This window comes from Pseudophryne corroboree, chromosome 8, assembly GCF_028390025.1.
Source record: "Pseudophryne corroboree isolate aPseCor3 chromosome 8, aPseCor3.hap2, whole genome shotgun sequence".
Classification (NCBI taxonomy): Eukaryota; Metazoa; Chordata; class Amphibia; order Anura; family Myobatrachidae; genus Pseudophryne; species Pseudophryne corroboree.
This window is the reverse complement of record NC_086451.1, coordinates 417,140,625-417,165,266: the sequence shown is the minus strand read 5'-3', so window position 1 is coordinate 417,165,266 and position 24,642 is coordinate 417,140,625. Positions and strand designations below refer to the sequence as shown.

The window sequence follows — 24,642 nt, the reverse complement described above, 5'->3', positions numbered from 1 at the left end:
GTGTAAAACAGGATGTTTATGATATGACACAACAGGTTCAGTATGATTTGCCGATGGATGGGATGCAGCCTGTCAGTACACCGACAGCGGCATCACGTCCATCAGAATCCCGACAGCCCCCCCATTAAGCCCCCTAACCCTCACCTTTTCCCTACCCTAAACCTCTCAGGTGGTGCCTAACCCTCCCCGCTTGGTGCCTAACCCTCCCTTCCCCGCTGCCTAAACCTAACCCTCCCCGCTAGCTGCCTAACCCTAACCTCCCATTCTAAGGGCCTAAACCTAACCCTCCCTCCCTGGTACCTAACCCTAACCTTCCCATCCCTAAACCCCACTGAAAGAAGGATCGGGATTCCGGGCTTTGGTATTTAGATGCCGGGAACCTGAATCATGTCTGTATTTCGACACAGGTGTTCCTGCTGAGGACGGGATTCCAGCGTTGGTATTTCCAGCGATGGGATCCCGTCCATCGGTATCCTGAATGCATTCCGACACAGCTTTCAAAAGACAAGACCAAGAGGCTGGACGCACATAAAACCACTCGGAGTGTCTATCTCACAGAACTATGTACAGTAAGATACATATACTTTTATAGCATAAAAGTAAGGAAAGTTATTGAAAAGAGGATATTTAACAGATCATTAAACTAAAAAAAAAAAAACAAGTTGTACAACAGAAAAAAAGGACGTTGTAACATTTAATAACATATATACAAAGGTTAAGTATCTATCAGTAGGGTTACTGGCAGGACGTGGGAGCGCATAGGGAAACAAATTATCCCCTTTTTCAATATTTATAATTAAACTCTGATCAGTCCTAATAGATTCCTTGTCGTTTATTAGACAGAAAAGATGGTAGAGAGATGTACAACAAGGAACACACAAAGAAAATTATTTATACTTTCTTTAGTATAACATAGGGACATCTGACTAATATTAACAAACACATGTAAGGTACATGCTGTAATTGTTTCCGGATACATTTTGGGATATATATTTATTGCATTCATTATGTAAACATCGCTAATGTTAGAAATCACATAAAAGTATTTAAAAAAAAAAAGTTTGCCTATTTTTACCTATGCAAGAAAAAAAGAGAGACATTGTTTCCTCCAGCACCCTGAATGATAACAGCTTTGGGGCTTATTCACACTTTTGCGCAAATATGTGTAACCAAGATCTCTGAATTCTAATATTATGTGGAATTTATATTTGGTTACTGTTATCATTCAGGGTGCGGGGGGAAACAATGTCTCTCTTTTTTTCTTGCTTAGAAATACCCCTCCTTTTCGAGCACCTGAATGATATCACTAAGCTGATTGAGCATCTACCATTATATATGTCTATTTTTACCTATACAATGACCATAAAGGAAAAATATAATTTAACAATCGTACCAAATGAAAATCAAAACGGCCCCTTAAAAAAAGAAAAATCACTGGGGAGGAGAAAATAAATAAAATAAAGTTATTTCAGTTATTTCGTAAAATAGAGAAAACTTTCTAGCCTCCTGAGGAAGCACATAAATGGAAACTTCTAGCACTGAAGGGGATAAAGAAAGATCCCTAAACCCACAGCATACATTACAAAAAACATGTCTGTTTCTCTCTATTCTGAATGTAATGAATTGTTACACATGATGTACAAATCTCCCCAACACGCCGGGATGTAAACTGGGAATCAGACACAAAAACGTTTCTGGTTCAAAGACGAAAATGGGGAACAGAAAGCTCACTATACAATCTCTCGGATTCTGAGTTCTTTGGATTTATGCTAATTTTCTTGTACAGTTTAGAAAATGAGACAAACATTTCACTGGTCGCTATGGGTAATAACATATTTTCCCTTTGCACCACTCTTCATAAATATATCTACTAGGGCATAAGATTAGACTCAAAGCTACAGATTACATATTTTTATATAGGTATTAATTCTGAACAGGTTACGGCCAAATCCAACTCACAGAAAGGGAGATGTTTCAAATCGTTCTGAGAGATAGGCGACGCCCAGAGAAACCAATCAGCTTCCAGCTATCATTTACAGTATCTAGCAAAGCTTATAGAACTACAGTTGGTTGGGCGACTTCTCCACTTACATCTCCCCAAGAGTCTAAAAGAATAAATGCATAGATCTCTGTTCTATTATAGCCTGAGTTGGATGCATACAGTAGTGGTCTATGTAGCACTATATACAGTAGCTGCCACAGGGCCATGTCAGGCTGTAGCAGAGCCATACAAAGCTGCTGCCGAGCCACGTAAAGCTGCCACAGAGACGTAATAAGCTGCCACACAGCGGTGTAAAGCTGCCATAGAGCCTGGCAAATAGATGGCCAATATGAAACACTGAAAAGACACCAGTTTATTCTCCATACTTTCCTTATTACGTATGCCCCATAGCATTTAAGACAATGCAGCATGACCGTTTTTTGGAGAGGCTGTTTATTTATAATGTATTTACAGGCTGAACGGGTTCCTGCTGTGTCCATATGACCCGGGTGCAGTTAGATGAGCACAGTGTGGAGAACATCCTCAGTATATATGGTTACATGACTTATTGTTCATATTGCTGAGACTGCTGAAAGATAAAAGTTCTAACAGGGAACTGAAGTGACCTCTACAGAGGTTTCCATACTCTCTACGCCAGTGTTTGGGCTCAACCGCGAAGCTGAGCAAATAAAGTGCTGTCTGCAACCCGCGTGCGGTGGAATCCCAGCACTGAGAGGTCTTTACTCTTGTGTAGAAAGTGAACATACCGAAGCCCTGGTCCATATGATTTGAAAATATGGGAGACCTGGAACAGAAAGAAGCTACAATCAGACTGGGGGACGACTCCTGCTGTCTTGGTGTGAGTGAGCCTGCCCTGTCTTCTACAGTAATCAGACTGGATTCACTTACATAAGAATAGCAATGTAGTAGTACTGTAGTGTGTTTATGTAATAATGTTGAATTCCTTGCCTGTGTGGAAGTGAGATTACCTGTGTATGTGTGATTATTACACAGTATTAATGTACTAGAATAACAATGTAAAAGAATATTAGAATAGTAATGTAGAAGAACAGTAGCATAAAAGAATAGCAATGAAGTTGAATAGCAATGTAGTAGAACAGTAGCATAAAAGTATAGCAATGAAGTTGAATAGCAATGTAGTAGAATAGTAGCATAGTAGAATAGCAATGTAGTAGAATAGTAGCATAGTAGAAGCAATGTAGTAGAATAGTAGCACAGTAGATTAGCAATGTAGTAGAATAGTAGCATAGTAGAATAGCAATGTAGTAGAATAGTAATGTAGTAGAATAGTAGCATAGTAGAATAGTAGCATAGTAGAATAGCAATATAGTAGAATAGTAATGTAGTAGAAAAGTAGCATAGTAGTTTAACAATGTAGATCAATGTAGTAAAATACTAGCATAGTAGAATAGTAATGTAGTAGAATAGTAGCATAGTAGAATAGCAATGTAGTAGAATAGTAGCATAGTAGAATAGCAATGTAGTAGAATAGTAGCATAGTGAAATAGCAATGTAGTAGAATAGTAGCATAGTAGAATAGCAATGTAGTAGAATAGTAGCATAGTGGAATAGTAGCATAGTAGAATAGTAGCATAGTGGAATAGTAGCATAGTAGAATAGTAATGTAGTAGAACAGCAGCATAGCTGAATAGTAATGTAGTAGAACAGTAGCACAGTAGTATAAAAATGTAGAATAGTAATGTGGTAGAATAGTAACATAGTAGAATAGCAATGTAGTAGAATACTAGCATAGCAGAATAGCAATGTAGTAGAACAGTAGCATAGTAGTATAACAATGTAGAAAGTAATGTGGTAGAAAAATAAGAATTTACTCACCGGTAATTCTATTTCTCGTAGTCCGTAGTGGATGGGAACTCCGTAAGGACCATGGGGAATAGACGGCTCCGCAGGAGACTGGGCACATCTAAAGAAAGATTTAGGACTATCTGGTGTGCACTGGCTCCTCCCCCTATGACCCTCCTCCAAGCCTCAGTTAGGACACTGTGCCCGGAAGAGCTGACACAATAAGGAAGGATTTTGAATCCCGGGTAAGACTCATACCAGCCACACCAATCACACCGTATAACTCGTGATAGGAACCCCGGTTAACAGTATGATAACAAAAGGAGCCTCTGAACAGATGGCTCGCAATAACAACCCGATTTGTGTAACAATAACTATTTACAAGTATTGCAGACAATCCGCACTTGGGATGGGCGCCCAGCATCCACTACGGACTACGAGAAATAGAATTACCGGTGAGTAAATTCTTATTTTCTCTGACGTCCTAGTGGATGCTGGGAACTCCGTAAGGACCATGGGGATTATACCAAAGCTCCCAAACGGGCGGGAGAGTGCGGATGACTCTGCAGCACCGAATGAGAGAACTCCAGGTCCTCCTCAGCCAGGGTATCAAATTTATAGAATTTTGCAAACGTGTTTGCCTCTGACCAAGTAGCAGCTCGGCAAAGTTGTAAAGCCGAGACCCCTCGGGCAGCCGCCCAAGATGAGCCCACCTTCCTTGTGGAATGGGCTTTTACAGATTTAGGCTGCGGTAGTCCCACCGCAGAATGCGCCAGCTGAATAGTGCTACAAATCCAGCGCGTGATAGTCTGCTTAGAAGCAGGAGCACCCAGTTTGTTGGGTGCATACAGGATAAACAGCGAGTCAGTTTTCCTGACTCCAGCCGTCCTGGAAACATAAATTTTCAGGGCCCTGACTACGTCCAGTAACTTGGAATCCTCCAAGTCCCTAGTAGCCGCAGGCACCACAATAGGCTGGTTCAAGTGAAACGCTGATACCACCTTCGGGAGAAACTGAGGACGAGTCCTCAACTCTGCCCTATCCATATGGAAAATCAGATAAGGGCTTTTACAGGACAAAGCCGCCAATTCTGACACACGCCTGGCCGAAGCCAGGGCCAACAGCATGACCACTTTCCACGTGAGATATTTCAAATCCACAGTCTTAAGTGGTTCAAACCAATGTGATTTCAGGAACTCCAAAACCACATTGAGATCCCAAGGTGCCACAAAAGGAGGCTGAATATGCAGAACTCCTTTGACAAAAGTCTGAACTTCAGGCAGTGAAGCCAGTTCTTTCTGGAAGAAAATCGACAGGGCCGAAATCTGGACCTTAATGGACCCCAATTTGAGGCCCAACGTCACCCCTGCTAGCAGGAAATGCAGGAATCGACCCAGTTGAAATTCCTCCATTGGGGCCTTCCTGGCCTCACACCAAGCAACATATTTCCGCCAAATGCGGTGATAATGTTTTGCGGTGACATCCTTCCTGGCTTTGATCAGGGTAGGGATGACTTCCTCCGGAATGCCCTTTTCTCAGTACCCTGGGAATGAGAGGCAGAGGAGGAAACACATAAACCGACTGGTACACCCACGGTGTTACTAGAGCTTCCACAGCTAATCGCCTGAGGGTCCCTTGACCTGGCGCAATATCTTTTTTGCTTTTTGTTGAGGCGGGACGCCATCATGTCCACCTGTGGTCTTTCCCAACGGTTTACCAGCATTTGGAAGACTTCTGGATGAAGTCCCCATTCTCCCGGGTGGAGGTCGTGCCTGCTGAGGAAGTCTGCTTCCCAGTTGTCCACTCCAGGAATGAACACTGCTGTCAGTGCTAACACATGATTTTCCGCCCATCGGAGAATCCTTGTGGCTTCTGCCATTGCCCTCCTGCTTCTTGTGCCGCCCTGTCTGTTTACATGGGCGACCGCCGTGATGTTGTCTGATTGGATCAATACCGGCTGGTTCTGAAGCAGGGGCCTTGCTTGGCTTAGGGCATTGTAAATGGCCCTTAGCTCCAGAATATTTATGTGAAGCGAAATCTCCTGATTTGACCACAGTCCTTGGAAATTTCTTCCCTGTGTGACTGCACCCCAGCCCCGAAGGCTGGCATCCGTGGTCACCAGGACCCAGTCCTGTATTCCGAATCTGCGGCCCTCTAGTAGATGAGCCCTCTGCAGCCACCACAGCAGCGACACCCTGGTCCTTGCCGACAGGGTTATCCGCTGTTGCATCTGGAGATGGGACCCGTACCATTTGTCCAACAGGTCCCACTGGAAAGTCCTTGCGTGGAACCTTCCGAATGGAATTGCTTCGTGCGAAACTACCATTTTTCCCAGGACTCGTGTGCATTGATGTACCGACACCTGTCCCGGTTTTAGGAGGTCTCTGACTAGAGATGACAACTCCTCGGCTTTTCCCACTGGAAGAAACACTTTTTTCTGGTCTGTGTCCAGAATCATTCCCAGGAACAGAAGACGTGTCGTCGGGACCAGCTGTGACTTTGGAATATTGAGAATCCAGCCGTACTGTTGTAGCACTTCCCGAGAAAGTGCTACCCCCACTACCAACTGTTCCTTGGACCTCGCCTTTATCAGGAGATCGTCCAAGTACGGGATAATTAAAACTCCCTTCTTGCGAAGGACTATCATCATTTCGGCCATTACCTTGGTAAAGACCCTCGGTGCCGTGGATAACCCAAACGGCAGCGTCTGGAACTGATAGTGACAGTCCTGTACCACAAATCTGAGGTACTCCTGGTGAGGAGGGTAAATGGGGACATGCAGGTACGCATCCTTGATGTCCAGGGAGACCATGTAATCCCCCTCGTCCAGGCTCGCAATAACCGCCCTGAGCGATTCCATCTTGAACTTGAACCTTTTGATATAAGTGTTCAAGGATTTTAAATTTAAGATGGGTCTCACCAAACCGTCCGGTTTCGGTACCACAAATATTGTGGAATAGTAACCCTTTCCTTGCTGAAGGAGGGGTACCTTGACAATCACTTGCTGTGAATACAGTTTTTGGATAGCCACCAACACTGCCTCCCTGGCAGAGGGAGTTGCTGGTAAGGCAGATTTTAGAAAACGGCGGGGGGGGGGGACGTCTCGAATTCCAGCCTGTACCCCTGAGATACTACTTGAAGGATCCAGGGATCCACCTGTGAGAGAGCCCACTGTGTGCTGAAATTTCTGAGACGGGCCCCCACCGTACCCGGGTCCGCCTGTGAAGCCCCAGCGTCATGCTGTGGACTTACCGGACACGGGGGAGGACGTTTGCTCTTGGGAACTGGCTGTATGCTGCAGCTTTTTCCCTCTACCTTTGCCTCTCGGCAGAAAGGATGCGCCTCGAGCCCTCTTGTGTTTATGGGGCCGAAACGACTGTACTTGATAATACGGTGCTTTCTTTTGCTGTGGGGTAGCCTGTGGCAAAAATGTCGATTTCCCAGCCGTAGCTGTGGAAACGAGGTCTGAAAGACCATCCCCAAACAGTTCCACCCCCCTATAAGGCAAAACTTCCATGTGCCTTTTTGAATCGGCATCACCTGACCACTGCCGAGTCCATAACCCCCTTCTGGCGGCAACGGACATTGCGCTTATTTTTGATGCCAGCCGGCAAATATCCCTCTGTGCATCACGCATGTATAAGACAGCGTCTTTTATATGCTCTACTGTCAGCAAAATATTGTCCCTATCCAGGGTATCAATATTATCCGACAGGGAATCTGACCACGCAGCAGCAGCACTGCACATCCATGCTGATGCAATCGCTGGTCGCAATATAATGCCCGTGTGTGTATATATAGCTTTTAGGGTAGCCTCCTGCTTTCTATCAGCAGGATCCTTTAGGGCGGCTGTATCCTGAGACGGTAGTGCCACCTGTTTTGATAAACGTGTAAGCGCTTTATCTACCCTAGGGGGTGTTTCCCAACGCGACCTATCCTCTGGCGGGAAAGGGTACGCTGCCAATAACCGTTTAGAAATTATCAATTTCTTATCGGGGGAAGTCCACGCTTCCTCACACACCTCATTTAATTCCTCAGATGCAGGAAAAACTACTGGTAGTTTTTTCTCACCGAACATAATACCCTTTTTTGTGGTACCTGGGGTACTATCAGAAATGTGTAATACATTTTTCATTGCCTCAATCATGTAACGGTAGAGATGAGCGGATTCGGTTTTACTCGGTTCTCAAAACCGAATCTTATTGGCTATCCAAAACACGTGACATCCGTGAGCCAATTAGATGCCGTTTTGAGAACCGAGTAAAACCGAACCCGCTCATCTCTAGTAACGGGTGGATCTATTGGAGGGTACACTAGTCTCATCGTCGTCGACACTGGAGTCGGTATCCGTGTCGACATCTGTGTCTGCCATCTGAGGTAGCGGGCGTTTTAAAGCCCCTGATGACATTTGAGACGCTGGAACAGTCACAAGCTGAGTAGCCGGCTGTCCTATGTCGTCAAACCTTTTATGTAAGGAGCTGACACTGTCACGTAATTCCTTCCATAAATCCATCCACACAGGTGTCGACCCCTCAGGGGGTGACAACACATTTACAGGCATTTGCTCTGCCTCCACATCATTTTCCTCATCATACATGTCGACACAGCGGTACTGACACACAGCACACACACAGGGAATGCTCTAACAGAGGACAGGACCCCACAAAGCCCTTTGGGGAGACAGAGGGAGAGTATGCCAGCACACACCAGAGCGCTATATAACAGAGGGATATCACTATACAGAGTGTTTTCCCCCTATAGCTGCTTGTATTATATATATATACTGCGCCTAAATTTAGTGCCCCCCCTCTCTTTTTTACCCTTTCTGTAGTGCAGGACTGCAGGGGAGAGCCAGGGAGCGATCCTTCCAGCGGAGCTGTGAGGGAAAATGGCGCCAGTGTGCTGAGGGGGATGGCTCCGCCCCTTTTTCGGCGGGCTTTCTCCCGCTTTTTGTGTTATTCTGGCAGGGGTAATTTACACCTATATAGCCTCTGGGGCTATATATGGTGTCAGTTTTGCCAGCCAAGGTGTTAATATTGCTGCTCAGGGTGCCCCCCCCCCAGCGCCCTGCACCCATCAGTGACCGAAGTGTGTGGTGTGCATGAGGAGCAATGGCGCACAGCTGCAGTGCTGTGCGCTACCTTGGAGAAAACAGAAGTCTTCAGCCGCCGATTTTCCGGACCTTCTTGCTTCTGGCTCTGTAAGGGGGACGGCGGCGCGGCTCCGGGAACGGACGACGAGGTCGGGTCCTGTGTGCGATCCCTCTGGAGCTAATGGTGTCCAGTAGCCTAAGAAGCCCAAGCTACCACCACTTAGGTAGGTTCGCTTCTTCTCCCCTTAGTCCCTCGCTGCAGTGAGCCTGTTGCCAGCAGGTCTCACTGTAAAATAAAAAACCTAAACTATACTTTCTTTCTATGAGCTCAGGAGAGCCCCTAGTGTGCATCCAGCTCGGCCGGGCACAGAAATCTAACTGAGGCTTGGAGGAGGGTCATAGGGGGAGGAGCCAATGCACACCAGATAGTCCTAAATCTTTCTTTAGATGTGCCCAGTCTCCTGCGGAGCCGTCTATTCCCCATGGTCCTTACGGAGTTCCCAGCATCCACTAGGACGTCAGTGAAAGTAGCATAGTACAATAGTAATGTAGTAGAATAGTAGCATATTAGAATAGCAATGTAGTAGAATAGTAATGTGGAATAATAGTAGCATAGTAGAATAGCAATGTAGTAGAATAGTAATGTAGTAGAATAGTAGCATAGTAGAATAGCAATATAGTAGAATAGTAATGTAGTAGAAAAGTAGCATAGTAGTTTAACAATGTAGATCAATGTAGTAAAATACTAGCATAGTAGAATAGTATTGTAGTAGAATAGTAGCATAGTAGAATAGCAATGTAGTAGAATAGTAGCATAGTAGAATAGCAATGTAGTAGAATACAGGTTGAGTATCCCATATCCAAATATTCCAAAATACGGAATATTCCGAAATACGGACTTTTTTGAGTGAGAGTGAGATAGTGAAACCTTTGTTTTTTAATGGCTCAATGTACACAAACTTTGTTTAATACACAAAGTTATTAAAAATATTGTATTAAATGACCTTCAGGTTCTGTGTATAAGGTGTATATGAAACATAAATGAATTGTGTGAATGTACACACACTTTGTTTAATGCACAAAGTTATAAAAAAAATATTGGCTAAAATTACCTTCAGGCTGTGTGTATAAGGTGTATATGAAACATAAATGCATTCTGTGCTTAGATTTAGGTCCCATCACCATGATATCCCATTATGGTATGCAATTATTCCAAAATACGGAAAAATCCCATATCCAAAATACCTCTGGTCCCAAGCATGTTGGATAATGGATACTCAACCTGTAGTAGCATAGTGAAATAGCAATGTAGTAGAATAGTAGCATAGTGGAATAGTAGAATAGTAGCATAGTGGAATAGTAGCATAGTAGAATAGTAGCATAGTAGAATAGCAATGTAGTAGAATAGTAGCATAGTGGAATAGTAGCATAGTAGAATAGTAGCATAGTGGAATAGTAGCATAGTAGAATAGTAATGTAGTAGAACAGCAGCATAGCTGAATAGTAATGTAGTAGAACAGTAGCATAGTAGTATAACAATGTAGAATAGTAATGTGGTAGAATAGTAACATAGTAGAATAGCAATGTAGTAGAATACTAGCATAGCAGAATAGCAATGTAGTAGAATAGTAGCATAGTAGTATAACAATGTAGAAAGTAATGTGGTAGAAAAGTAGCATAGTACAATAGTAATGTAGTAGAATAGTAGCATATTAGAATAGCAATGCAGTAGAATAGTAATGTGGTAGAATAGTAGCATAGTAGAATAGTAATGTAGTAGAATAGTAGCAGAGTAGAATAGCAATGTAGTAGAACAGTAATGTAGAAGAACAGTAGCATAGTAGAATAGCAATGTAGTAAAATAGTAGCATAGTAGAATAGCACTGTAGTATAATAGTAGCATAGTAAAATAGTAATGTAGTAGAATAGTAGCATAGTAGAATAGAATAGTAATGTGGTAGAATGGTAGCATAGTAGAATGTAATGTAGTAGAATAGTAGCATAGTAGAATAGAATAGTAATGTGGTAGAATAGTAGCATAGTAGAATGTAATGTAGTAGAATAGTAGCATAGTAGAATAGTAATGTGGTAGAATAGTAGCATATTAGAATAGAAATGTAGAATAGTAGCATAGTAGAATAGTAATGTGGTAGAATAGTAGCATATTAGAATAGCAATGTAGAATAGTAGCATAGTAGAATAGCAATGTAGTAGAATAGTAATGTGGTAGAATAGTAGCATAGTAGATTAGTAATGTAGTAGAATAGTAGCATATTAGAATAGCAATGTAGAATAGTAGCATAGTAGAATAGCACTGTAGTATAATAGTAGCATAGTAAAATATCAATGTAGTAGAATAACAATAAATAAATAAATAAATAAATAAATAAATAAGTTATAATAAAATAATAAAAATAAAGTCTGCTCCAATAGTAAAGGAGATTACAGTTCTTCATGCAACAATTAAGATTTTGTGCACCCCTCTCACCATGTTCCATCCTTTAGGTTCCCCACTCATGTCATTTTCTGGGGTCAGGTCCAGTTGAGATAACACAGTCTTCTTATCCTCCGCTAGTAATTTCACATGTAATTCATACACCTGTTTGTGGAGCTTGCTGTCTTCATACCTGAATAACACATACATGATATGAGACAGGATCCTTCTTGATAGAGTATGCATATGTTATATTGTATTATACAGCACTGGATTATGGTGTATGTTCTATAGTGCATTGCTGTTATCAATCTGGTACATTGTCACCCTAGCAGTGCTGTACACATTACCAGCACAGGACTTTACATTGCGTCAGCACACTCACCAGTCCAGGACGTAGATATCAGGCTGATAGGAGTCCAGCAGCTCAGGCCAGAGACCTTCAGACAACAGGTCCACCATCTGCTCCTTCACACACCAGCTGCAAATAGCAATATTTACATTCACGTGTTTATTGTCTGAGGAAACAAGTCCTTAGCTGAGAGGGTACAGGGGCTGCTATAACCTGCTTGTGTGTAAGTTACATTCTATGTACTGTACTGTATATCACAGATGGTCAGAATCTTGTGTGTGAGGTTTTTTTACATTTTTTATTTTGATCAGACACAAATAGTAGGCAAAATAAAATAAACAAACATGAACATAAAAGGCAAAAACATAAACAAACAAACAAATATATGGAATAAAACCAACAGAAATAGCGGGAAGAAGGGGGAGAGAAGGGAGAGGGTAAAGGGAAGGAGGTGAAGGCAGTGGCAGAAGTTTTGCCATAGTGTCTGGAGGCTGGTTAACCCCACTCATTGCCCGCCTCTCTGCCCCCCTGCTTGCTCACCGCTGGTGCCCAGAGACAAATGATTCTGTTGCCTCTGAGAGTTCTGCCTGACCAAAACTCACACAGCAAATGTCAGCAAGCAGAATGGGCAGGTTCCAGGGCAATAGTATTACATGTAGGACGTGCTGTGGGATCCTGTGCCTGAAACTGTAAGAGGATCTTCTTATAAATGACCTAAAATGTTAATAAGAACTACAGAAATCCAGATTATGTATTGCCAGGGCACAAGTAATAATTGCAGTGTTGACATATACCCTTTTCATACTCCTTTTCCACCAAAGTCCCAGTCTTTTGCAGCCAGCGAGTAGCTCCCTGCCTACGTAGCCTAGCTGCAGAGGCAGTCAGCTACCCACCATGTTTTGGGTCACAGCGGCTGCGTGTGACATCACGCAGCCGCCGCAGCCCGTCACAGCAACGGTCCGGACACGTCTGCGAGGCCGCTGCACGCAAGAAAATGGCCTTCAGGCTGCGATCGCTGGCGTTGCAGCAATCAGGTCTGAATTAGACCCTATATCCCGGGTTATTCTGCATGTGCGAAAGGAAGCAAACCGGGACTAAGTACCGGGTCCATGACCTTGCTTCTAACCAGGGTCATGGAGCTGACACCCGGTAATTTACCGGCATTCTAGACCTGGCAAATTCCCGGGTCACTTGTCCGGCAGCAGCCATACACTGGCAGTCTATACTCATGTAGACTCATGTATGAAAGGTACTGACCCCCCCCCCCCACATTCTTTTTACTTGCACTGTATTTCTATGATCCATATGTCACTATGTATAGGGACGTGCAGTCAGGGGAGGCATAATGACTGCAGTAATACAAAGAAGTTATTTATAACATGTCCTGTGTCATAATTATCCTCTTTGCATTTTTCTAATCATATTTGCTGTGTGGAAACACAGCCAACGGTGGGTGGGAGGCAGCTGAGAGCGCTGCCTCCCACTGACAATGGTAAAGTGTCCGAGCTGGGGGGCGGGCAGGGGGCGTGGCCAAACGGAGGGCAGGAAAAGCCCATTGAAAAAACATGCAGTAGAGGCAGCAGCAGATCTGCCTCAGTGACAGGGGAGTGCCTGCATCCCACCTCAGAGCCCGCCCCTGTCAGTCAGGCAGATTTGATTGGCCAGTGACTGTGACTGTTTCCTGATGCACTCTCAGTGCTGAGTCCGGATCTCCCTCTCTCCAGGTGCTGGTCGTTTTACAGATGGTGAGGTGAGCTGTCAGGGTGCACTACAGCATGGGTAGCACTGTTATCAGGGAGGAGTGGGGACCTCTGGTTTCCTGCACATGGCTACTATAGCCACGGACAGTAGGGTCAGGCTGCTGCCGTCAGGGTCAGGGCTATGGCAGGAGCAGGCTGTGTGTCACTGTCTGCTCCAGCCTTTAGTTTCCCAGCCCTCAGCTGCTGCCTGTGGATGTGTGTTACTGATACCTCCTCCATTCCCACACACATGCAGCAGCAGCACAGCCCTGGCTGGGGGTGGGAGGGAGACGGATGCTGGGGCTCTTTACTTGTTGTTCTGTACACTGGAGACTCATTAATTTCTTATATTTGTACTCCGTTCTTTTCTGTTCCAGTTTTTGTTTGGTCACTGGCACTGCAAGTTCTGAGTTACGGGCCCTACACACTGGCCAATTACACTAAAATATATTTCAGTGTGTATTTACCAACGATGAACGATGTGCGACCCGGTGCTCGTTCATCGTTGGTGCCGTGTCGTTTATGCGTGCAAGCCAATATGGACAATATCGTCCATATTAGCATGCAGGGCTATGGGGCCGGGTGACAGGGGAGTGAAGAAACGTCACTCCCCCGTCACCCCTCCTTGCCGCCGGGGCATCCGTCGGCCGTATCGGCGGTCAGGCACCTCGGCTGAAAATCGTCCAGTGTGTAAGGCCCTTAAGTGTTGTTGTGAAGATGTTGTAAAAACGGATGGTACAGTATATTATAAGAGTTAAATATAAATGCTGCAATAATTTGGCCTGGTCACCTACTGTACTGTATGTCAAGCTCACTGGTAGGGAATGCGGTTAGTTTACTGACAGTCGGGATCCTGCCCCCCGCCACAATGCCGTTGCCAGAAATCCAATTTGGTCATGATACAGACGTCCAAACCCCGACAGTTGGCGTCCCGACCTATGTAAGTATAGTGCCACCGATAGTTTTAGGGTCAGCAGGGTTAGTTTAGCCTCCCCTCCCCCCAGGGAGGTTAGGGTTAGGCTGCAGGGAGGGGGGTTAAGCACCCACGGAGAGGGTTAGGGTAGCGCTGCGGGGGAGGGAGAGTTAAGTTTAGTCAGTGGGGAGGGGGTTTAGGTTTAGGCAATGCTGCAGGGATGTTAGGGTTGGGCACTATAGGGGCAGGTTAGGGTTAGGCTGCGTGGGGAGGTTAGGCTGTATGGAGGAGCGTTAGGCACCCACGGAGAGGGTTAGAGTTAGGCTGCAGGGAGGGGGGGTTAGGCACCCACGGAGAGGGTTAGGGTTAGGCTGCAGGGAGGGGGGGTTAGGCACCCACGGAGAGGGTTAGGGTTAGGCTGCGGGGAAGATTAGGCAATGCTGCACAGATGTTAGGGTTAGGCACTATAGGGGGAGGTTAAGGTTAGGATATGGGATTGGAAAGGGAGGATTAGGGGGTTGGGGAGAGGGGATAATACCCCCTAGCTGTATGTTGGTGTAAATCAAGTTCTGTTATTAGCCAGTGCCTCCCCAATCATTGACCTCACCGCACGTCACTGATGTATACCTCATAGAGATAGTCTCGGTCATGCAGGAATACCCTGATCCCCAACATTGTTCAAAAGCTGCAATGATAATTAAAGGGATCACCAGATGCAGAGGACTTCCACACACACCGCGGCCCAAATGTAACAGGCTCCGATTTACTAGGTTATTTTTGCCACTTTAAACCTACGAATCGCGTTGGGCCCAGCATATTTGGGGGCTTCGCATTTGCGCCCATATATTCATTTTGCAAAGCAGTCTATAGACCTTTGTTGGATGTGTATTACATAAATGGTATGCATGTATAACAATCATATATACACTAGGACCAGTGGAGAAACTGCCCATAGCAAACAGCTTCTAGCTATCATTTTACAGAATGTACTTTACAATTGCTACCTCGAAGCTGATTGGTTAATATGGGCACCTTCTTCACGGTTTTCACTGCTTGATACATGAACCCCTTATATACAACGGAGAGCACAGCCATGCTTGACAGATGGCATGGTAAAGCCTGGCAACAAGGCGACCATATCCCGCAATGATCTGTGATTTGTGTCTCAGAATGGCGCGTGTAGTCTCAGTGTGATCTGTGCTTTTATCCGTCGACCTTGGGTGTTATTGTGATGTAACAGAGAGACGTGACCCACCTGTACATGGGCAGGTAACACACCACCACCCCAGGAGGGATATTACTTCTGTCCACAGGAATCTCCTCTGTGCTTATCTGCCAGCCAGTGAAGTTACCTGGTTACAAAAGAAAAAAGTTGTGTGAAAGATATACAAGACAGAAAGCTGCCTAGCAGGGGTGTGAGAGAGGAAGAGGAGGAGGAGGATACAGCTGGGAGATGAGCATTAAAAGAACATAGTGCAGCAGCAACAGACACATGGAGAATGCAGCTCCTGACTATGCACTCGCCCCCACACATGTGCAAGCATCAAGGGAGGCACACAGAAGGGCCAGCCTCGTACGGATAAGGCTGTACATTGGGCCTAATTCAAGGTTGATTGCAAAACAACATTTTCCTCTAATGGGCAAAACCATGGGCCTAACTCAGATCTGATCGTAGATGTGCTAAATATGGCACATCTACAATCAGTTTCCCTGACATGCGGGGGGACACCCAGCACAGGGCTAATACGCCCCGCTTGTCAGGCCTTACCCCCCTGGTAAGGGTTCAAAAGCATCGCACAGCGGTGACTATGGGAGACTCGGAGTCGTACCTATCTGAGTTTATCTCCACTTGCAGCTGAATGGAAGTAACTGGGTGATAATGGATCGTCTGCATGTAGGCTGAATAGTGTGATGGCATGTGTGCATAGCGACTGCTACTGATTACCCCCCATAGGGCCTGATTCATGTTTGTAAGTAAAACAAAAAAGCAAGCAACTGGGCAAAACTATGCTGCACTGCAGATGGGGCAGATGTAACATGTGCAGAGAGAGTTACATTTGGGTGGGATGTGTTCAAACTGAAATCTAAATTGCAGTGTAAACATAAAGCTGTCTAACGTGTGGGCTACATGCAACAGCAGACCGTATTTACCCTGCATAGAAAAAAAATCTAAATGTATTTGCTCCCCTTGCATGGCAGCATGGTTTATTCCAGACACAAAGTGACTTGCTTTTCTGCTTTACTTACAAGCATGAATTAGGCCCCTAGAGGAGTCTTCCAATGTCCACCCACAATTTATTTTTTTTATTATGTGGGATTTTTATATGAAACAGTCTGTTCGGTTTCAGTGCCATTTTACTACTAACGCTAAAAACATAGATTTTATATTGCTGATGCAATTTAGCAAACAACGTTTATAGCATATGTAGAAAACATAACCTTCAGGCAGATTTATAGCCAGGACCAATAAACTGCTAGTCACCCGGGTGATACAAGTTGTGTATAAATATGAGCCGATTCTCTTATCTAGATGGGAATATTTTCACATTGAATCAAAGACATAAGCCGACTCCGGACCATACTCCCCTCTCGGGTGTCTGCAGTCTTCTGGGACTTTAATAAGCTCCCCAGCTGTGTGCTTCAAGGGGAGGCATTTGATATGCCGGCTGGTTGGGATCCCGGTGCCCACCATACCGACGCCGGAATCCCGACAGCTGGCATACCGACAACTATTCTCCCTCTTGGGGTGTCCACGACACCCCTGGAGGGAGAATAAATAGCGCGGTGCGTGCCACCGTGCCCGCAAGGGGCTCTTTTGCGCTCCCCCCACCACCACCACCACCACGGTCGGGATGCCGGCGGTCAGGATCTCGGCACCGGTATGCTAGGCGCCAAGATCCCAAGCACCGGCATAACATACTACACCCTACTTCAGGGGGTTAGGGGCAGATATATTAAACTTACAGACAAGATAGCACGTTGCTCATGGCAAACCAATCAACTTCTTGCTATCATTTATCTATTACATTCTAAAATGATAGGAAGAATCTGATTGGTTGCTATAGTCAACTCCTCCACTCGTCCTCTTTTAATGGTTGGATACGTTACCCTTTAATTCTGCTCAGCGAGGAAGTTTGCTCCAATCAAGTGAAACTAATGGCAGGTGACTATTATAGTTAGGGAGCGGAGTAAACCTTTGTGGCACTTTAAAAATGTAGCTCTAGAACTCCATATATCTAGTTATATCCTTGGGGTGGTATTTATGGAACACCAGAATGGAAGCAAGGGTGGCATTGTAATGAGATGGTGGTACAAAGGGTGGGCACTCAACAAAAACCAGTAAAGAAGAAAGGGTATTTCTGGTCATTAGCAAAATGCAGCTACAAAGGGAGAGTAATGTAAATGACTAAAAGGAGACTCGTGAATTGGAGAAAGAAGTGTGAGTGCTGGCGGGGGAGGAGGCGGTATGGGGGGTTCCAGAGCTACTGGAGTTTGAAAAGGAGTGCATGTCAGTGACTAGGGAGGAAGAAAAAGGCATGTGCTAGACTGGTTAGGGAGTGTTGTATGGTGGGAAGGGAGTACATTGCAAGTATGTGAGAGTATGTATGTGTGTATTATCACACACATGGGTGTGGGCAGAATAATGATAGGAAGAAACAATAGTCACTGTACAGGTAGGGACATGATGAGATGCATCTTGGAGGAGGAGACTTACATAATGTTATACAGACCTAATGTCTCCAGGGGCTTCTTCTGGGGAGGCGGATCAACTTCCTCCAGTGGAGCAGACTGGGTGGTAGATAAACCTAGGAGAATGACAGACGAGCGAATACACAGGTTAGATCCTGCCCAGTTTCTACAGGAAAGAGATGCAGTGGGAGAGGCTGCGTACGGAAAGAAGGAAGGAAAGCAGGTGCAGCACAGCTGTCACATACTGTACACAGAGAACAAGCTTTATTCCTGGAAGTCCAGCAGCTACACAGGAACTCAGGGGTCTATTTACCAAGACTTGGACGGAGATAAAGTACCAGCCAATCAGCTCCTAACTGTCATTTTTCAAACCCAGCCTGTAACATGGCAGTTAGGAGCTGATTGGCTGGTACTTTATCTCCGTCGACTTTATCTCCATCCAAGGCTTAGAAATTAGACCCCTCAGTTACACTGCATTGGTCCACGGTGGTTTCCAAACTCTTCTATGTTTACAGACACCTTCGCCTTTCAACCAGGACAAGGCGCCCACCAGAAGCCAGCGCAGAGACACGCCAATATGCCAGATAGAAATAATCACATGACTCAGATACTAATGTTTCAGCTGTTACGCCAATGTTTTGATTTTCATGGGATCATCTGGTCGAATTTTGAATTTGGCCCAAATCATTAAATGAATACAGTTCAAACAAATGTAGAACTTTTAGTATTGCTAACATATTCAAAGTATGTACACGTGTACCCAGAAATCCTCTGTGCAAACTACACACGCTGTCATGTATGACCCCTGGGGAGCAGCAGGAACATGAATTGTTGCATGTCCCGAACAGAGATTTTCTTGATGATCTTGGGTATAGTCATAGAAATGAATTCAAGATCAAAAGATACTCAAAAGTCAGCACACACAACCAAATGATGCTTATTCCTAGTAGTGACATACTGTATGACAACCTGATCACCTATGAGGACTTATGCAGGTAAGTGCAGGTAAGTGCACACCTATGTCATACAGTATGGAACACAGACAGGTAAGATGTTCAGGGGCAGATACTAAGCCTAGGAGAGTGATAAAGCGGGGAGAGAGAAAGTACCAGCCAATCAGCTCCTGTATTTTTCAAACACAGCCTGTAACACAGTGGTTAGAAGCTGATTGGCTGGTACTTTATCTCTCTCCAGGGCTTAGTACATCTGATTTCCCTCACAGTGTGGGGACAGGAAAAGGTGAATGAACAGGTAAATTGCATGGAACGTACCTTCTGGATTTGGGCTTTTCAGGAAGTTCCTCCCAAAAGGTTTCTTCTTATAGGTGTCTCTCCAGTTGATGCTGCTGGGAAGGATGACTGACCTCTGCCTGAGGCCCCACTCTTTGTCACACAACTCAAGCCAGCCTTCAGCAGTCTCTGGTTCCTTCTCCAGTGGCATATGCACTGCAATCTGCTCTGTCTCTGTGTGTTTCTGTTGTTCCTGAGCAGTCTCTGTGTGTTTCTGTTGTTCCTGAGCAGTCTCTGTGTGTTTCTGTTGTTCCTGAGCAGTCTCTGTGTGTTTATGTCTTCCATGAGCAGTCTCTGTGTGTTTCTCTTGCACCTGAGCATTCTCTGTGGGTTTCCCTTGCACATGAGCAGTCTCTATGTGTTTATTTTGTACCTGAGCAGTCTCTTTGTGTGTCCCTTGTACCCAAGCAGTCTCTTTGGGTTTCTCTTGTACTAGCTGAGCAGTCTCTTTGGGTTTCTCTTGTACTACCTGAACAGTCTCTTTGGGTTTCTCTTGTACTAGCTGAGCAGTCTCTTTGGGTTTCTCTTGTACTACCTGAACAGTCTCTTTGGGTTTCTCTTGTACTACCTGAGCAGTCTCTTTGGGTTTTTCTTGTACTACTTGAGCAGTGTCTTTGGGTTTCTCTTGCACTACCTGAGCAGTCTCTTTGGGTTTTTCTTGTACTACCTGAGCAGTGTCTTTGGGTTTCTCTTGAACCCGAGCAGTCTCTTTGGGTTTCTCTTGGACTACCTGAGCAATCTCTTTGGGTTTGTATTGTACTACTTGAGCAGTCTCTTTGTGTGTCTCTTGTACCCAAGCAGTCTCTTTGGGTTTATCTTGAACCCGGGCAGTCTCTTTGGGTTTCTCTTGTACTACCTGAGCAGTCTCTTTGGGTTTCTCATGTGCTACCCGAGCAGTCTCTTTGGGTTTCTCTTGTATTACCTGAGCAGTCTCTTTGTGTGTCTCTTGTACCCGAACAGTCTCTGTGTGTTTCTCTTGTACATGAGCAGTCTCTTTGTGTTTCTCTTGAACCCGAGCAGTCTCTTTGGGTTTCTCTTGTACTACCTGAGCAATCTCTTTGGGTTTGTCTTGTACTACTTGAGCAGTCTCTTTGTGTGTTTCTTGTACCCAAGCAGTCTCTTTGGGGTTCTCTTGAACCCAAGCAGTCTCTTTGGGTTTCTCTTGTACTACCTGAGCGGTCTCTTTGGGTTTCTCTTGTACTACCTGAGCGGTCTCTTTGGGTTTCTCTTGTACTACCTGAGCAGTCTCTTTGGGTTTCTCTTGTACTACCTGAGCAGTCTCTTTGGGTTTCTGCTGTACTACCCGAGTAGTCTCTTTGGGTTTCTCCTTTACTACTTGAGTAGTCTCTCTGGGTTTTTCTTGTACTACCTGAGCAGTCTCTTTGGGTTTCTCTTGAACCCGAGCAGTCTCTTTGGGTTTCTCTAGAACCCGAGCAGTCTCTTTGGGTTTCTCTTGTACTACCTGAGCAATCTCTTTGGGTTTGTCTTGTACTACTTGAGCAGTCTCTTTGTGTGTTTCTTGTACCCAAGCAGTCTCTTTGGGTTTCTCTTGAACCCGAGCAATCTCTTTAGGTTTCTCTTGTACTACCTGAGCAGTCTCTATGTGTTTATTTTGTACCTGAGCAGTCTCTTTGTGTGTCTCTTGTAAATGAGCAGTCTCTTTGGGTTTCTCTTGTACCTGAACAGTCTCTTTGGGTTTCTCTTGTACAACCTGAGCAATTTCTTTAGGTTTGTCTTGTACTACCTGAGAAGTCTCTTTGTGTGTCTCTTGTACCCAAGCAGTCTCTTTGGGTTTCTCTTGTACCCAAGCAGTATCTTTGGGTTTCTCTTGTACTACCTGAGCAGTCTCTTTGGGGTTTTCTTGTACTACTTGAGCAGTCTCTTTGGGTTTCTCTTGTACCCAAACAGACTCTTTGGGTTTCTCTTGTACTACCTGAGCAGTCTCTTTGGGTTTCTCTTGTAACTGAGCAGTCTCTTTGGGTTTCTCTTGAACACGAGTAGTCTCTTTGTGTTTCTCTTGAACACGAGCAGTCTCTTTGGGTTTCTCTTGTATCTGAGCAGTCTCTTTGGGTTTCTCTTGTACCTGAACAGACTGTTTGGGTTTCTCTTGTACTACCTGAGCAGTCCCTTTGGGTTTCTCTTGTACTACCTGAGCAGTCCCTTTGGGTTTCTCTTGTACTACCTGAGCAGTCTCTCTGGGGTTCTCTTGTACTACCTGAGCAGTCTCTTTGGGGTTCTCTTGTACTACCGGAGCAATCTCTTTGGGTTTATTTTGTATCTGAGCAGTCTCTTTGGGTTCCTCTTGTAAATGAGCAGTCTCTTTGGGTTTCTCTTGTATCCGAGCAGTCTCTTTGGGTTTCTCTTGAACCCGATCAGTCTCTTCGGGTTTCTTTTGTACCTGAACAGACTCTTTTGGTTTCTCTTGTACTACCTGAGCAGTCTCTTTGGGTTTCTCTTGTACTGCCTGAGTAGTCTCTGTGTGTTTCTCTTGTACCCGAGCAGTCTCTTTGGGTTTCTCTTGTACCGGTGCAGGCTCTGCATTTTTGACTTGTGTTGTAGCTGTTTCTGTGCATTTCCCTGCTTTATCTTTTGTCTCTTGTTCTTGAGCAATCACTTTGTGTGTATTTTGTTCCTGAGCTGTCCCGTTGTCTGACAGTTTATCAGCTGTCAAGTATTTTCCTTGTTCTTGGGCTATGTTTTCGTATTTTTCTTGCTCGTGAGCTGTCTCTTTCTGTGTTTTTTGCTCTTGAATTGTCTCTTTGGAGTTTAATAGCTGCTGAGATGTCTCTTTGTGTGGTCTGTGCTTCTGAGTTGTCTCTTTGGGTTTTCTCAGCTCCTGAGCAGTCTTTTTCTGTGTTCCTTGTTCCTGAGCTGTCACTTTAGGTGTCTCTTGCTCCTGAGTTGTCTCTTTGGGCTTTACTTGCTCCTGAGTTGTCTTTTTGGGCTTTACTTGCTGCTGAACTGTCTCTTTGGGCTTTACTTGCTGCGGAACTGTCTCTTTGGGCTTTACTTGCTCCTGAGCGGTCTCTTTGTGTTGTGCTTGTTCCGCCGCTGCATTTTTACGTGTTATTTCTGGCTCCAGTGTCACCTTGCTCTTGCTCCCCTGCTGCTCTCCCACTGTGTGTATCTCTTCTTTCTGAACCGTCTGTTTACTTTCTGCCAGCACTCTACTGGTGTCTGTCTCCTGTGGCTGTGTCACTACATTATCCTCAGGGTTGGGCTCTTTATTCCCCTTCTTTTTCTGTGCTGTTTCTTTTTGGTTCCCAGCAGCACTTCCAGCCACTCCAATGTTTTCATTCTTACCAGCTACAGTCTGTTCCCCTTCTGCAGCCCCAACCAGCTCTCTCACTGCGATCCCTGCATTCTTCTTCATGTCTCTACCTGGCCTCCCAGCGGCCCCGTCTTGCTGTGAGCAGCCACTCATCGCCCTGTCTGCTCTCTCACCTGTCCCAGGTGTCTTTAAGGTGCTGCTGTGATTCTCAGAGAGGAGACCAGGTGTAAGAGGTGTGTGATAGGATGAGCAGAGGGAGTGTCAGCACAGGCAGGCGTCCCTGTCAGTAGCATGCCAGGCCCTGTGGCTTGTACCAGAGACAGATGAAAGCAGAGTGACTACTCTTGTACTTCTGGATCTGACTGAATCTGAGTGCTACTCTCCAGGTGTACTGTTGTGCCCCTGCCAAATGCAGTACATAAGTACAGTAGGTTGGTCAGAGTCTTACTTTCTACATTCTATAGAACTGAGGGAGGGGGGGACAGATAAGTTCACAGACACAAAGGGGCTCATTTATCATCGTGATAAAACTTGACTAGTTGCATATGGTAAATGGTGCTCCAGCCAATCAGCTCCTAACTGTCAAGTGTTCAGCTCCTAACTGTCAGGTGTTTGAAAAATGACAGTTGGGAGCGGATTGGCTGGAGCACCATTTATCATATGCAACGAGTTTTATCACTAATTGATAAATGGGTCTCACAGTGAGAGATTTACTGAAATGTGATTTCACCAGGCGGCATGATCTTTTTGTTGTTTTGATGTGCTTTGGTAAACCACGATATTCAGTAATGGGCAAACTGCACTGTACACCAGGATGTTAGTGGGCCTAAGCACTGATTACTTGATTTGCTGTGAATTATGGCCCCCGGTCTATAATGTCGCAATATCACTGCGCCACAGCTCCTGAAGTGGACCACTGAAAAGGTGGCATCGCAAAATGAGTGCAGAAAAAAAAGTAAATGCAGATGCACACTCTATAGTACTAAGCACTGCTAATCAGAATAATTATAATAAACTCTGCAATCTACCATAGAGCAAAAAGTAGGTTCTAGTCCAGGGCATGGGACACCCCAAATCGCATAATCAATGCCCTTCCCAACCTCTTCATTAACCACTTGCCTGGCATGGTCGCATCAGATACAACCACCTCAGGCTGGGCTTTCCCTGACATGGCCGCATCTGATGCGACTAGTCAGAAAGTTTCCTACAATTGCTGCTGTCAGTGGGACCTCCAGTCCCTCTGTTTCCTAGTTCCCTCCCCCCCCAGTTCCTGCCATTCTGCCAGTCACTGATGATCAGCCCGCCCCCCCCCCCCCCCCCCCCTCCTTCTTTATCCAGCGGCTGCAGACATTAGCAGCCGCTGGGGAAATGTAATTTAAAAAAAAACAGCCCCTCACCTTCCTGAGGGGCTGCTGTGAGGATCTGACGCCTGAAATGGGAAGTCGCGATGGTCGTGGTGTTCTGACCATAGATGTTTGCACCGATGGATTTTGAAAAAAAAAAAAAAAGAGTAAATGGTGGTTTTGGGTTTGTTTTTTTTAAGAAAAAATATTTGTTAGTTAAGTGGTTAAGGAAGTGGGTGAGATTCGGGAGGCCGTTCTAAACTCCCACTAGTGCGAGACAGCTCCCAGCAATATAGGAGTCTCCCGGACAGTCCGGAGAATAGGCTAGATACACTGTGACCACAAGTAGTGCTTCTCTTGTTATACACATTTATTTATACAGTATCACACACTGAAGGTGGGTGTACACTAGGCGATGTGCTCTATGAGCGACTTCGCCTAGTGTTTCCAATCCCGGACCGGGGCGGTTGGCGGCAGTGTGTTCTCACCGAGCGATATGACGACCATATCGCTCAGTGATGTCATGCCGCGGCCGTGCATGCAGATTTTGGACGACAGTACAAATTGAGCTGCATGCACGGCTGACAGCGTTAATGCACGGCTGACAGTTAATGAGCCATGGGGCAGCACATCGCTTGTCATCGGCCGCATACACACTGGCCAATATAGTAAACGAAGGGTGAAAATGAGCGACGGCGTTTACTTTCTCGGCAA

At 45.2% G+C, this 24,642-nt stretch overlaps 1 protein-coding gene across 2 annotated transcripts; it reads right to left on the bottom strand.

Moving 5' to 3' along the window:
- Positions 1–676: 676 nt before the first annotated feature.
- Positions 677–22,987, bottom strand: LOC134949399 (titin-like). 2 transcript variants are annotated; one of them, XM_063937949.1, is made up of 6 exons: positions 19,297–22,984; positions 18,067–18,141; positions 15,591–15,687; positions 11,717–11,812; positions 11,386–11,524; positions 677–2,786 (listed from the first exon to the last, which is right to left on the bottom strand). In XM_063937949.1, the coding sequence occupies exons 1-6, from the start codon at positions 22,736–22,738 to the stop codon at positions 2,649–2,651; spliced, it is 3,987 nt and encodes a 1,328-aa protein (XP_063794019.1). In that variant the 5' UTR covers positions 22,739–22,984; the 3' UTR covers positions 677–2,648. The 2 variants fall into 2 exon arrangements, with proteins under 2 accessions (XP_063794019.1, XP_063794020.1); XM_063937950.1 differs by lacking the exons at positions 677–2,786; positions 11,386–11,524; positions 11,717–11,812 and having other exon boundaries at positions 15,599–15,687; positions 18,051–18,141; positions 19,297–22,987.
- Between the last annotated feature and the right edge of the window lie 1,655 nt (positions 22,988–24,642).